This window comes from Falco cherrug, chromosome 6 (assembly GCF_023634085.1).
Source record: "Falco cherrug isolate bFalChe1 chromosome 6, bFalChe1.pri, whole genome shotgun sequence".
Taxonomy (NCBI): Eukaryota; Metazoa; Chordata; class Aves; order Falconiformes; family Falconidae; genus Falco; species Falco cherrug.
The window spans coordinates 68,092,456-68,108,326 of record NC_073702.1 but is presented as its reverse complement, the minus strand read 5'-3'; the positions used below and the strand labels follow the sequence as shown (position 1 = coordinate 68,108,326).

The 15,871-nt window shown below is 36.6% G+C and overlaps 1 protein-coding gene across 3 annotated transcripts in view; it reads right to left on the bottom strand.

Moving 5' to 3' along the window:
- The window catches only part of HACE1 (HECT domain and ankyrin repeat containing E3 ubiquitin protein ligase 1), a 53,915-nt gene that overhangs the window by 22,939 nt on the left and 15,105 nt on the right, over window positions 1-15,871 (bottom strand). For 2 of the 3 annotated variants that reach the window (XM_055713675.1, XM_027814626.2), the window contains 4 exons: window positions 14,987-15,088; window positions 12,469-12,575; window positions 8,457-8,703; window positions 1,813-2,150 (listed from right to left, as the gene is read on the bottom strand). In XM_055713675.1, the coding sequence (XP_055569650.1) occupies window positions 1,813-2,150; window positions 8,457-8,703; window positions 12,469-12,575; window positions 14,987-15,088 (794 nt within the window). The remainder of the gene's footprint in view (window positions 1-1,812; window positions 2,151-8,456; window positions 8,704-12,468; window positions 12,576-14,986; window positions 15,089-15,871) is intronic. The other variant, XM_055713676.1, reaches the window with a different exon arrangement.

The following is a 15,871-nucleotide window of genomic DNA, read 5'->3' as shown; positions in this document are numbered from 1 at the left end:
GAAAAAAAAAAGAAAAAAAAACTAAACCACTCATCAGTTTTGATGCTGAAATCTTGGAACATTGTATTTCACTATACTAACAAAGAATGTCTAGATTAAATACCAGCATTTGCAGAAGAAAATCAATGACAGCAAGTGAAAGAAAATAACCTCAATATTTCAGATGTTAACCAGCATGAAATGCCATCTATTGTATGAATATTAGGAACCATGGAAAACTATGAGCTCAGTTTACTCTCCTCCATTAAACATAAAGACACTCAAATCTAAAGTTTGAGCCATTTTAAATTATTTTGTCTGAAAATGTCATTTGTTATCATTTCAAATGTTATTTGAAGATGACAGCAGTATTGAGTTACACTGTTGTGCCATTTACTCCTATTAATATGAAAACTTCATTTAAAAAAGTAAGTCTTTGTACTTCAACACAGTTCTGAAAAGCCCTACAGCAACACAGAATTCAGGTGTGCTCTGCATTACTGTTCTGCATCCCAGGGAGTTCTCCCAGTCACTATCAAAGCAGTTCTTACTCTCCTGTCTTCTATGGTAACAACTCTGTTAAACTTAATGTAGTATCCATGGGAGTTGTCCCTAACCTTTAGTGTAAACTATGCATAGGGACAGACCCACTGGGCAAGGGCCCATCAGCAAGTCACCTGGACACAGGGAGACAGTCACCTCTCCAACTGAGTTTTTGTACAGCGATTGATGGAAGGGAAAATGTACTTCACTTTATATATATATATATTTCTGCTATTCATTTGGCTGCTGTAAATAGTACTTTACTGGCATTTTATATTAGTAAGGTTTGATGGAGATAGAGGGAAATGGCTAAACAGCAGTTCCTTTTTCAAGGTACAGTAAAATTAAAAGTGAAAGTATTGAGGTGCTTGTGGAACACGCTGATCCCCAAATCATCTTCCAGAATGTCCACAGAGGATTGTGCCCCAGACAAACAGTACTGGCCAACTTGAAAGTTTTTATTCCACTCTGTTTGACAGAGAAAGAAAAACCCACACAGTGGCTGGGAATAACCAAGAGTTGTCATGTAGTGGGAACCTTGCCTCTAAGCTCCTCAGGAAGCTTGTAATACACCATACTTGCCTAATTGTTCATTCAAGAGGGTCAAAGGATCCTTTTCTTGCAAGTTCACAACTATCCATAATAATCTTGGACAAAGACCTCATTTACAGTGGATGCACTTTTTTTCTTTTTAAATCAGAAACTAATGGTATTACATTTTACCTAAGCTGTAGTACCTGTTCCACACAAAATTATGTTTGCCAACCTGGGACATTCCAAGTGAGTATTAATTTGAGATTTAATTCTCCTTGTTATAAATTTCTGTAATATAGCCAAACAAGTTTTGCCACAGCTGTCATTTTCATACACAAGATAAGTCACATTTTTTTTCTGAGCTTACAGCTCTTCTTGTTGGATAATCACATTAAATTCAGAGATAATTTCACATTAAGAAGAACCAACAGCAAGAACAGCTAAGTTTCAAGAGATCAAAATTACATTACCTGCAAGTATCCCACATGATTACAAAAGGCCCTCAGACACTCAATACAAAATATGTGCCAACACATCTAAGTTCACAGGCAGCAGCACTACGGAAAATTTGCTGTGCTGTTTGGTGCCATTAAAGCCAGGAAAAAAAGCATTCAAATAATTGAACTAGTGAAAGCAGTAAAAAGCATACCCTTGACTGTTACTAGTATCACCTGGTCACTACCAACATTCTTCCAAGAAAGCATGTATGATTTCACAATGGTAAATTTTAAGTACCAAACAGGATCTTCTCCTTACCCCTGAGGCATCTGACAGGAGCAGCACATATAAAAGGCTTGAATGACAGCACTTAGCCTGTTTGCTGTCATGGAGATAACATCCTGGCAATCAGTGCAAGCTTCCTGCTTCCCAGCAACATCATACGTTTTCAACTCGCCAGCATCAGCAGATAGCTCTTTTCTGCCTTCAGTTCCTACAGCGGCAAAGGAAGGCGTAGGAGCAGTATCCTGGTGATCTGGTCCTTTTTGCTTTAGTAAAATAGAAGTAATGTTGGCAGAGTCCCTTTTGTTTTTCATCAGCTCTGTGGCTATAAGAACAAGCCATTCATCTAGAGAATGCCAGAGCAGTTCCAGCGGCTGCAATAAACACATGCAAAAACAGACCAAAAAGGAACATGTTGACATTAGATATTAATAACGTGATAATCCTCTTAAGGCAAATAAAAATGCACATTTACAATCTTTAAATGATCCTTTAGAAGTTATGTTAGCAATGAGTCAAACACTCAAAAAATTATGTACTTGTAGACACAGAGCACAAAGAAAATTTCATATAGAAGGAAAACAATCAAGCAGCAGACTGAATAAAGATAAAATAATTTAGAAAGAGTAAAACACTGAACTATTTAACAGAGTCTGACCTCAAGGTTGTTACATAACACACTACTACCTGACTGTAGCAGTCAGGCAGAGAAACAATACTACGCACACTGAGTTTCCAGAGTAAGAACGTGTAGTTCTTTAAGGCACTGATCAAAGAAGGTCCCTCTATGAGGTACATGGAGTATACTCCAGACAACACCACTGAGACTCAGAATCATGCAGATACTAGTAAGATGTGCTTTATGCATAGTGTAAGCTCATATAGCTCATTTTGATAGTACCCCAGATGTCTCAGGGTAAGGGTCACTAATATCTAGCTTTATGAAACAGAAAAAAATATCAGCAGAATCACATATCCATTTTTTACAGCTGTACATTTATTTAACAAAATGTTGTGGTTTAACCCCAGCCAGCAACTAAGTACCACACAGACACTCACTCTCCCCTACCCCCAGCGGGACGGGAAGGAGAATCAGAAAAAGCTGAAACTCATGGGTTGAAGTAAGAACAGCTTAATAATTGAAATAAAGTAAATCATAGTAATAAAAACAAGTGTAGTGAAGAGGAGAAGGAGAGAGAAGAACAAAACCCAAGTGGGAAAAAAAAAAAAAAAACAACACAAGTGATGCACAATACAATTGCTCACAATCTGCAGACCAATGCCCAGACAGTCCCCTAAGCGGCAATCGGCCCCTCCCGGCCAATTCTCCTGGTTTATATACTCAGCATGACGTTCTATGGTATGGAATATCCCTTTGGCTAGTCTGGGTCAGCTGTCCTGGCCCTGCTCCCTCCCAGCTTCTTGTGCACTCGCTTACTGGCAAAGAGCATGGGAAACCTAAAAGTCCTTGACTTTAGGTAAGCACTACTGAGCAACAACTAAAACATTAGTGTGTTATCAACATTATTCTCATACTACATCCAAAACATAGCACTCTATCAGCTATTAAGAAGAAAATCAATTCTATCCCAGCTGAAACCAGGACACAAAGTTGCTCTTTATTCACTACCACCAGCTTAAAACCAATATAATTGAAACCTGGTACAATTCCATCATTATGCATTTGCTCTGAGGTGCTGACCTACTACAGAGGAGAGAACGGGCTGAGATACCTGTGGCTTTCTTATGAGCATTTCAAAAAAATGCAAGGGTTGACTGTGCTATCCCTTAATGGTGTTTAAGGGGACTACAGTCTAGTGAGTATATGCATCCTATGGAGAGGCAATTCTGACTCAAGTCCTTCATAGCATTCCCAAAGACTGAACTTCTAAATGCACTCCTTTTCCCATATATTACTGTTGCATCAACATTTTTCACCAATTAAGCATTCAAAGACTTAGCAGACAGAAAATTATGTTCTTATCTTCTGAAGTTGCCTTTAAAAATTAACAGCTATTCACAGCACACTACCAGAAGTCTACGCTATCTAGAGTGCTGTCAGCACATCTCACAGTGACACACTCTCAATACACAATAAATTACTTCCCGTAAAAGCTGTGTATATAAAAAAAATTCTTGAAATTTACCATTAAAAAATTTACCACCATGCTCCCATTCTTCCCCAGTAAGAATTCTGGGGAAAGACAACCTGATCTCTAAGAGTGGTAAGTTTTTCTCAATGTACTGTATGACACTCACTTAATTCTTGTACTACTAGTGACCACGTTTCTCTAAATGGTGATCTGAATACCTCCAGTGTAGGTACCATTTTCTACATAAATGTCTGCCATCCAGGATCAAGTTAGCTTCTTTCCAAGACCTACCTGGCAGACTTTCACCACAAAACATAATGTAGAAAAACTGGTTAATGGAAAATATGATTCACTGAATATATGGAAGAATTAAAATGCAGTTGTGTTCTCAACATGTAAGTTACAAGAAACTAGGTAGTCACTTACTAGAATAATAACACATAGTTTTCTTCTCCCAAACTTTTCAATTATTACCTTGCCAGACACCATTTTTCCACTGATACCTTGTGTTTTATCTTTTATTCCCCACAGACTTAGCATGCCTTTCAGAACTTTTGCAACTAGTTTTTCCAAAGCTAATTTTCCACAGATTCTGATCACAAACTCTTACAAAAGTATAGATAAGCATACAGACTTCAACATTTCACTTGCTTTCTAGTTTAATTTCAGAATATAAAGCACTCCTCTAAATATTGCCCACTACCTCTGTATCTATCCATGGCTATCAGCATTTTAAGTTAGCATCCATGATCAGACCTTTTCAAGTGTAATATGGACATACTCAATCAAACCATTAGCAACATTTTTTCAATCTACAAGTCAGCTTTCTTCAGTCATTTCTTACCATGAACAACATATTAAACAGAAACCTCCACTCAACCTTCAGTTTTCATATCTCACACTTCAGAAAAGTTTCTCTGGAATCACACACCTGAATCTTGATTGAGTACCAAGCTTTTTACAGCTGCACACCTCATCTCCAAAATGCAAGGATTTAGCATGCTTTCTAGATCCCTTCTTCAGCATCTAGAAAGAAAGACACTAGAAACCAAACCCATACTCAAACTGCAACATTGGAGCAAAATCTTTGGCCGGGTGAGAGATAGCTAATCTTTTAAGACACAGAGCGCATAAGACTGCTAATCCAGGATGTGACTGTGTCACAGCAGAAAAGTCAATTCCATTTAGAAAAGTATCTCAAAGAAAGGAAAAATGTTACAGGCTTCTGAACTTTGTTCAACTAGACAGAGAGATTTTGCAGCAAGTTTACCTACTACGTGATCACACTGAACAGCAACTGGTAGAGGGATACATGGAAAAGTGATGAATGTAAACCTGGTTAAAATTACTATTGATACAGTTCCTCATTGGTAAGATCTCATTTAAGTTAGTAGTAGCTTGTTTCAAGAGTGGGTGTTGAAATTTGGTGACTATTTTGTTCCTTGCAAGATCAGTACAACTGCACATCTTAATTAACTAGTGTTTCCACTTTTAAAACATTCGGATAGGCCTCAACTGACCAGGCCTGTAATTAATTACATACAGAAAACTGAGTAAAGCAAAGATGGCCCTATGACTTTCTTGTCCTTGTCAAGCAATAACATTCCTCAGTAGCCTTAGATCAAGATACACTCATATTTTCAATCCCTTCCAAGCTAGATTACAGTGACAACTCTTCACAATGAGTTCAATCAGTACACAAAAACAGAAAACTTCAACATACAACATTAAGAAAAAAAGTCAGAAGAAAGTTTTTCTTCATTTCTTATATTGGATAAACAATGTTTTTACACCAGCTTCTTAAAAGGAGTTACTAAGTACATCTTTAAAGGTTGTCATGCAAATTATCTATTTGGACCTAACAGGAGTGTGTTCAGACAGAAAGGAAACAATGCCTTATACCATGCGATAAGGCCTGACAATGTTCCTCCACCTAACGCACAAGTGTACTGCAAGACAGAACTCCTATCACTGCTACCCTCATTCCTCTCCAGATAAGTTTCTAGTTCCATTCTTGGGAAAAAAAAAGAAAAAAAAAAAAGGCAGTATTGAACAACACATTAGCCTCCCATATAGTAAAAGAAAGACAGTATCTAGAGGTCTTCACTCACTCAAATAAACAGCATTCAGAGAAGTGGGGGTGACCTGTACGATTTTCTTGTGCTTTTGAAAGTATTCAAGATCTCCTCACATGGGACATGAACCAGCAGCCTGGGAGACTTGTTTTCCCCATAAAACCTCTATCAAAATTCAAATTATCTACAACATTTATTCCCACAACTGAATTGTAAGATCAGCAGCAAATTCCAACTTCAATACAGACCTCAAATTTAAAATCTTTAAGTTCTATGTTGACTTTTTTAATACAGATTTAACTATCATTTTGGAGCACCAACCTCTGTGGTTTCCTTAATAGCCTGTACTAAACATTTCCACAGCCTATATTCAACAAAACTCAAATAAAACAAAAACCAGAAGAGGAGTTCTTTGGCACTGACCTGCATGTCCCACACACAAGTACTGGTACCAATGAAGATGTACAACTGCGAGGTCTTCAAGTAGCCTCCATACCACTGTAATAATCTAGATATAGGGAACTTCTCTTCCCTCCTCCCAAAAGGCAAAAGGGACCATCACAACCATGTTTTCAAGGAAAGGACAAAAAAGAAAAGGAAAGGGAAAGCAGAAATAAGAGAGAACAGGAAGTCACCCAACTGACTCAGCACTGTGTCTGATCTCCCACTATCCAGTTACAATAAATTCAACAAAGCACAGGCTAACAACCACAACTGAAGACTGAAGACTTACTTAGCATTGCCAGACCTGTGTGCATCATTCCCAAATGAGAGTAAGATCTCATCAGCAGTTTTGTATTTTTGAGTTTGAAATTTAAATCACTCTTTAAAAGAATCACAGAGTCGGCAGCGGCCCTAATGAAGAGCTACCTCCTTTTTAATAATTTTAAAATAAATTAAAATAATAGCGATAAATATTTTTAAATAACCCTGAAATTGTTGTTTTGTTAGCTAATGTAACAGTAGTATGTATTTTGCTCATTTATTAGAAAACATAAATGTTGGTTTTACACAATTAAGAATTACTGGTATTTTCTGGAACAACCATGCCAGTTGTGTAATGTATGTCTATTGCACAAGAATTAACTCCATACTTACATGAGAAACAATTCTTTCAGCATACAGAGTAGTTGGGGCACACAGATAAGTGATTCTGCTGAAATACAACTTCCTTCAAAATTTGCAATTGAATGGTTTTGTTTGTTTTATATTGAATTCTGAAATGATCTGGAGTTGAAAAGCATTGAGCACTTTTTTTGGTTTCCTTTTGGGGCTATGAGCAAACACAAAATGCAAGGAGATGAGAGCAGCTACTCCTAAAACCTTAAAGAAAATAAGGTAGCAGAATATCTCACTGCAGATAGTTCCTGTATTTTTAACATCTGCTTGTTATTTGGCCTTGTAAGTTTAAATCATTTTTCATTAAAACTGTTAGAAAATGCTGTCTTTAATAAAACTATTCTTGTGATTTGTGGAGGGCTTTGTTTTTTGAAAATGGAAATTTGGTTAAACTCACAATGTGCCAATCTAATATATTTTAGTGAGCAGCTAAAAGACAGTTATTACACTGCACACTGTACAATATTTTAACCACAGTATTTTTCATTCTCAAGCACTAGTTTATAGTCATTATATAAATCATTTCATTATTAAAACTGTATTGCTATCAGAAAAACAAACATTTGTGCTTGTTTTCTAAATAGTCTAATGCTTTCCTTCTTTCCAAGAGAAGAAATATAAACAAAAACTGAGCTACTTAACTAAATATATCTGGAATTAAGGGTATCGTCTTTCATGACATTGTTGATAAAGCTCTGTCTTAAAAAGTCATTCAGTTTTTGTTTAGGTGCTCTGAATAGTATGTCAATTATATACCCACTGCACATTAAGTGGTGTGTACGAAACCGGGACTGCTCCACACAAAGGTAAGCTATAATTTTCTACAGAGGGATTCTTCACCCAACAAGTATAAAAAAAGCCTTCAGAAATAAAACATCTAAATGGCAAGCACCTAAAGCAAGTGTTTGAAAACAGCTATAAATCAATAACCTTGCAAGGGCAGTAGTAAGCTAGTATGTTTCAAAGCATGTAATAATAAAATTCAAGAACAACTCAGGGAAAACACTCCATGGTCACAGTGAAAGCAATGAACAGATTAAAAATTAAATTATTTCCATTTATCTTGTAAAGCTAGGTAAAACTGAATGATCATAACTCCCAATGAATCTCCAAATATAATTCTGAAATTACATTAACACAATCTATTATATTACCACATTTTGAGACTACTACACTCTTAAATAACATAGTAGAAATAAAACCAAAGTTTATGAAAATCAATTGGGTAACTAAACTTTCAACATCTAATAAACCATACATTAAATAAGAAATAAACAGAAATCATAAGATGATATGTGCATCAGTGGTTAAATGAATCCAGTGGGAAAAAAATAAGGACGAGGAAAGAAGTAGGCTTAACTTAAGAAGGGATAGGGACATCAACCAAACTTACTTCCTGTTCATGAGATGTCTGATTAATGAATGCATGCTTTGTGAAATTCACCTCTTTAACGTCTATCTTCCTAACAACATCATATACTTTTCTGACCTTGAACACCTGACTTCTTGGAGTTTTATTTCCATTGTAGCCCATGTCATTTCCATTACTGGGAGAGGATGGGCCAATGCGAAAGACATGGCAAAATATCCTCACGATCCTTAAGAGACTCTTCATTTGAGCTTCATAATTACTTGACAAGCTGGGGGAAAAAATGGAATATTTAAGTTTCTTTCCTAGATGAAACAATTTACTATATTAAGGAGTAAGCAATCTAATGGCAGGGTCTGACACACAATGCCGAAAAAACCCTAAGCTTTAAACCCTAATGAATTTTAACTTTCATCTCCTGCACCAGCACCAAAAGTCAAATATGAGCACTATAATTTTACTAACATGTACTCATAATTTTAACAAGAAGCGAAGTTAAGAACAGCAAATTCCAGGTCTTGTAAAATACTTCATTTGGTTTTACACACATGTACACTTCTTATGAACTGCTGGTAAGAAGTTCAGCTTACTACAGTAAGGACCTAAACATATAAAACAAACTGGGATATCCAGATGAAAATGCTTTTCAATCCAGAAAAGATAGCATTCTAATGGTAAAAGTGCATGATCATGAGATATGCTGCCACAGCGCATCCCCACCTAGCTATTATCCTAAATGCCCACTAACTACCTCAAACAGACAAGGGATCAGGATAAAGATGCCACTTTTTCTACTAGGGAGGAACATCATCTAAAAGCATCTACACAAAAGCACCACTATGTTATTTATTTATCCAATAAATAAAAGTTTTATGTCTTCTTAACTGAACTGGTCAGTGTGGAATATGAGATATTAGTGAGTTCATGTACAAGCAAAACATCTTCACTGAATTCAACTTTGTCTTCTTTCCTTAAAACTCAAGTAGTAAGAATTCTTCTGTCTTGAACATATAACAAAAACTGCAAATTAAAACTTTTTCTACAGAACTCTACTCATAAATGCAAGCAAGCACATATTTCTATCCTTAAAGTACTTGCCAACTTAAAAGCACACTTTCTAACTATGATTGGTATAGCCCAGAGAACTGGCGTCTTAGAGGATGCTGTAAACCTCTGATACAATTAAGAGTCTGTTAATTCACAAATCTGTAACATAACTAGTTGTAACATCATAGTACCTTTATCATGACCTCACTCTCTCTGTGAATGGTATGGGTAAAAACAAAAGACCTGTTTGTTTTCAGCACTACATTTTAATGGCTGCCAATGTAATGTTAATTTTTAAAAGCCACATACTAAGAATTTTACCAAACTGATACACAATGTATGAATTTCTTGTCACAATCTAAACAGACAAACCAGAGAGGTTTTCAGTAAATGGAGATATGAAAGAAACACAGAGTTAAACAGTGCAACATTAACAACATTAAGTTTTTAAACCATGTAAAAGAAAATCCCCTGACTAAAATGCTGTAATTATATTACCAGATGCTCTGGTCACAGCCACAAATTAGCATTTGTAAAATCTTTGCTTATATATCAAAAGAATCTATGAATACAGTAAGTTAACTTAAGTATTGAAAACCCAAACATTTTGATTTGAGGTTTATCATCCCTCAGCAGCAGTGTTTTCCTGGTGAAATTCAGTTTAAATCTCCTGGTCTCCAGGAAGAGGACCCACATACAAAGGAACACCTTCAGGTGCTTTTAATAGTTTACTGAAGCTTTTACTAGCACATTTGTAAACATTCAGCTAGGCCCAATCTGCACCAGCAAGACCAAGTCACATCACACTACAATTATTTCTTGGAAAGAGGAAATAGATGATGGAGGTAATGCTAACTGAACAAGCTCCTTGTTGGTATTCAAGGCAAGTCCTCAGGCAGAAACTTGGTGGCAATCCTGGCTACCTGCTAGAAGCATTACAAAAAACAACTTTAGACACCCTTGAACCAACCAAACAAACCCAACAGCAACCGGCTGCGGGTTAGCACCCAGAAAACTAACAGTGATAATACTAATTCAGCTATGTAAGAGTACAGTTATTGGAGGATTTCATGTACAGAGTGCATTTTACACATTATTTGTTGGGAGGAGAAGAGAGGAAAGAGGCCCAAGGTCAGAGGGTCTATATTCATCCTTGGTTTTAGTAATAAAGGAACTCAGAAATACTTAGTTGAAGCAGATATTGAAGCCTCTGACAGGGAACAGAATCGGAGAGAACAGAGAAACAGTTTTGTGAAACTGTAGCTTGCAACAGAAAAAGAAAATAATTCCATTTCCCTTGTGATATATTACAAAGTACAAAGAACCAAAGAGAAGTGGGACAGTTAGGGTCCACAGGACACCCAAAGCACAGACATCTCTGGAAATGCCTGCTCATCCAACACAATGCAAAGCTTCCCACCTTGTCTTCAGCCTCCACTAGTCAACCCACAAGCAGCCGCAGAGGAGTACATACTGGCTTAAATTCAGAGACAGTACAGGCACACAGATACTGTTTCCACACCCATACTGAGGAAGCATTGCTCAGTACAGAGGAGCAATAACAGTAATAAATCAAATTAAACACACAATCTCTTTAATTTATCTCTGAAGATACTTAAATAGAAACAAATACTGCCTTATATGATCTAATACTGCTGCCATGACTTCTGATAAATGTCCCCAAATAAAGCAAATTTGAAACCCTTTCCTGCAGAATGGTTTTACACTTCATCATTGTTTATTTGTGGAAGATCTATTGGCTCTAGTGAAGTCTAGAGACAAAAGGAATGTGTTACAAGTTAAGCTGATTGCACAATGAAGCCCATCAACAGCTAAAGTTCTTCAAAAAAGCTATCTTTGCAGCAACAAAATGTCATTAATGTGTCTATGCACTTTAACCCCAAACACCTGAAGTGTTTCAGTCTTCTACACTTGCTCATCAAGATGAACACCCATCAGAACAAGAATTTCCTAGCATTGTCTAGGAGTTCTGGCCTGCTATCTACAAGCTCCAATCAAATTTAGTATGACTGATGGGGAAGAAAAAAAAAGCAACAACTAGAACTAAGAATATATTTAGTCTCTAATTGACGGGCTCCTCGCACCCCAGCCCCAGTTGAGAAAAGGCTTTCAAAGTCGTATTCCTCTACATCCTATGCTGCCAGGCACCTCATATCACAGAACACTCTTAAACCTCTTTTCCAAAAAGCCATCTAGAACAAGTTACTAAGGAACTTCCACTCACACTTACAGGCTCTTGACCTCTTTCAGTAAAGATTTGCTTAGCTGCTAGTAAAGCATAAAGGTTAGAGCAAATTCTGCTACCTTTTGGAAACAGTAAAATGTTAATGGTGTTCCAAGAGATCACAGATGAGGCCTTTTGCACAAACTCCTTCAAACACATGCCACAAAAACTTGGAAAGCATACTAGGAAAATATTCCTGCCTATTATATGTGTTTCCCCAAGTAATCACTTCTTGTGTTGCTGAGACAGTGCATTAGTACATGAAATTTTGTCTTACATATATTAATAGCCAGGGAAGGCAATGACAGCCAGCAAACATGAGACAAGCATCTGAAGTAACAAAATTCTCCTGAAACATACTAAGAAAGCACGCAGAGAAGTAACGATGTGGAAGAGAAGCAAAAAAAAAGGGGGGGGGGGGGGGGGGGGCGGTAAGGAATGACTGACAAGTCAGGCTTTTAAAAAGCTTTGCTTCCTAAAGCTGACCATAGCCAAACTAACCAAACAAAAAATACACTTTGCAACTCAAGCTTCTAGGTGGCAGCAGCTATACAAGGACACCAAACTTCACTCCTGAAGTCCTTGTAAAGACAGTGATCTAAACAGGTACTGTCATACAGAATCAGATTCAAGATCCATCTACTCCAGCATGTGTCCAGCACCAGATAGTTTAGATTATTAAAACTACTAAGTGGCACTAACCACCAGGTAGCTTGTCAACCTACTTATGATCCTCTCACTTACCTAAGTAGTTTGTGACCATTTGTTGTAGCAACTTCAGCAAGACTTGTTAGGATTTTAAGATACTGGCTTTCGCTCTGCTGAGACAAGTGTTCCAGAACTTGCCGCAACTGATAAATTAGAACAAAAGAAATGACATAGTGTCATGGAGCGTCAGATCAACATTTAATTTAGAACATTATCACCCAAGCATTAATATCTAGCAATATTAACATACATCTATATTGTCCAAATCTAATTTAACCTCAGTTGGCATTTCATTATAATTTACAAAGATTACTGAAAAGGTATATGTTCTAGTGTATGTACCACAGGATATACAGTATTATAGAATGCTATGAACAATGAATGCTTAACCATGTATCATTAACTCCTAAGAACAACTTATTTTCATCTGAAAAACTAGTGTACTGTTAGTTTATGATACAGCATAAATGAACCTCGGATCATGGAGTTTGCTCTCACTACCTTCGTTTTTGCTCAAAATACTGCATGTTCTTCCTTGGATAAGAAGTCATACCCTGCTAAGCAACAACCATTATGATTGCCCTCTTCCCAAAATTGTCCTTTTTATTGCTAATACCACCACTTGGCCCATGAAGACGGGATGCTGCAATCACCCAGACACTGCCCTGTCTTCAACTTTTTTGTTCTACACCTCTCTCTAGCCTAAACATTTTTTCTTGCAGATAAACTCACTCTTCTGTGACACTGCTCTTCACACACTCCTACTGCATCCTCCTTTACTCCCTTCTCTCTCACTTTCACAAAGTTCAGTAATTCCTCTCACCTTCCCCTTAGAAAGGTGGAATGAAAAGGAATCTGAAATAAGGTCATCTAGTCCAACACTCTGCCCCAAAGCAGGACTTCTATCTGTGATCCAGACTGGCTTGTCCAGTTTGCCTGACTCACTTTCAGATGCCTTCTACTCTGGAAGCCCTGCAGCTTCACTAACTGATCTCTTTAATACTTCACCGTCCTTGACTATGTGAAAGTTCTTCTCAAGGTTCAGCTGAACCTCTGGCTAGAAATGGCTAAGGCAGTATCTTTCTCCCTGCAGTCTGTTGATAACTTTTCCATTTTGTCAGCGTTTAAAATGTGAGTCCTGACTTCTAAGGCACATTCAGTCTCTTCACAGCAGTCCTTTCAGATCACATGAACTGGTAATTAGCCAAGACTTTGGGCAGAAAAGACTTGGCCACAGAAAACCACACTTAAAATATGCTTCTATTTTAGCAATGAAGCATAACTATACCACATATATATCTATATATATACGTGGTATATATGTATCTCTAATATATTTTGTATATCCTCTCATTCAGATCTTGGGTTTGCACGTACCTCCGCCATTATTACTCAGACAGATGAAATTAATTTTTCCTGCTTACTGTCTTTACTTCTACAATATACAATAATACACTTTGCCATTTACCTTTCTGTAGAAAATCTTTTTTGTTCCATGGTTTCAGTTCTTAAATTTTCTTTTATTTGAAATCATCTATACCATCTCCCCATGCTTCTAACATACACTTTGAGAATTCTCACCTCTCTGTCATTTTACTTTGTAAAACTCAACCCTGTATCAGAAATTTAAACACTGTTTCTATATAGACTTATAAATCCTCAGTCTTGTAGTGGAAATAATGGGATTACAGAGAAAATAAAAAACTTCAAAAATCTACATAACCAAGTGCAGTGAAGTGGCAGCCAATACCTTACTAAATCTATTTTTCCTTCTTTTCTTTTTTTTTTAATTTGCAGTCTGTAAAATTGTTTGCAGTTATTTGCAAAGAAAAAATATAAAAACCGACAGCTAGCTAGATTTGGAAGGGGAAAAAAAGCACCCTATGGTTCCTTCTTCCTACAAAATCAAGAAACAAAAATTCTTTTCCTTGCTTTTTCTTTGCTTTAGATTGCACTAGCCCACAACAACAGAAGAATCAAGGTATACAAGAACCACTGTAAGAGGAACAATAGTTTCATCTACATCAATAATAATAAAATAAAATTGCTGCTGCAATCTTTCAAACTCTAATTATATAAGGCAACTTCATACAGAGGAGTGTTCATACTCCGAACGTTCAAGTTCATTCTAGATGATTCAAGGCCTAAGAAATATCCTAAAATGGGTATCTGCAGAGAACCACTAAATGAAGGAAAACAGGCCCCATTGCACAAAGCAATTGTATATACAGAATGCTCTATGGCACCTTTTATTGAAGCTTGCAAGAAGTCTGCTCTTTCAATTCTTACATTGTCTAGATCACTTTACCAAATATGCAAAGTTAAAACACTAAATTAAAATAGATCCTACACTTAATCCAAAATTCTTGTGTTTAAAACTATGTGAAGACAGTACATTTTCCATGGGGGGAAGAAAAATACATAGTGCTGAACTACTGCGGCGCTAACAGGCAGCTGCCAATATTGTCTTCTAATCAGGGCACTTAACATTGAGCAATCAGATCTCCTCAACACAGAGAGATCAGTAACTATAAACCACATAACACTGTATTACCATGTTTTCTCGCAGATCTTCATTCTGCGTCATTTGAATTATCGTCTGGAAAAGTCGAGGATGGTATTGTATTAAGACTTCACAAGTCTCTCCATAACCACCCTAAAAAGCAATAGTTCAAAAAATGTTTTAATTAAAAGAAGCATTACAATTGGGTTTATACTATTATAGGCATTAAAACCTACTGAGGATTACAAATACTTTTTTTTTTTAATACTGTATAGAGAAATTCAATCCTAAAATAAACTGAAATAATGTATCAAAATTGGATATCACAAAACTTGGGAGAAGACAGAATCAAATTCTTTCAGTATAGTGGCTCACATATAGCCGCTCCCTTTCTTCGGTGTTTTGAAACACTTTCCTACTTAGAAAGCCAAGTTACATTAGAACAACTCTTCACATAACAATTTACCAGAAATCAGGAATAGTGCAGTATTTAGCTCCTCTTCCCATTGCTGACGGATGAAACATGTCTACCTAATTACACCCAGAATCTAATCCTTCAAAACAAGTATTTACCTAAAGATTCATAAGGCACAATTCTGACTTGTTGAAGGAAGAAATAAGATAAACCCATGACAGTTACTTAACTTTAAAATCAATACACAAGTATGATTCTGCTTGTGCCTTTAATCTTCAGCTCAGACCAACTTCACAACCTTTTGAGAAAAGCGGTTTTTGGAAAGAACAAAACTTGAATTTGTGGTTTATTTCTATCAACTCTTATTTAACACAGCTGCATTTTTAAGCTGGCATCTAACACTGCATACACATCAAATTCTACACTGGAAAGATGACCATGTAATGTATTAACAACATGCTGCAACTCGTATCAGGACAGTTTATATCTTGCTTCAGTGATAACAGATTCATTTAATTATT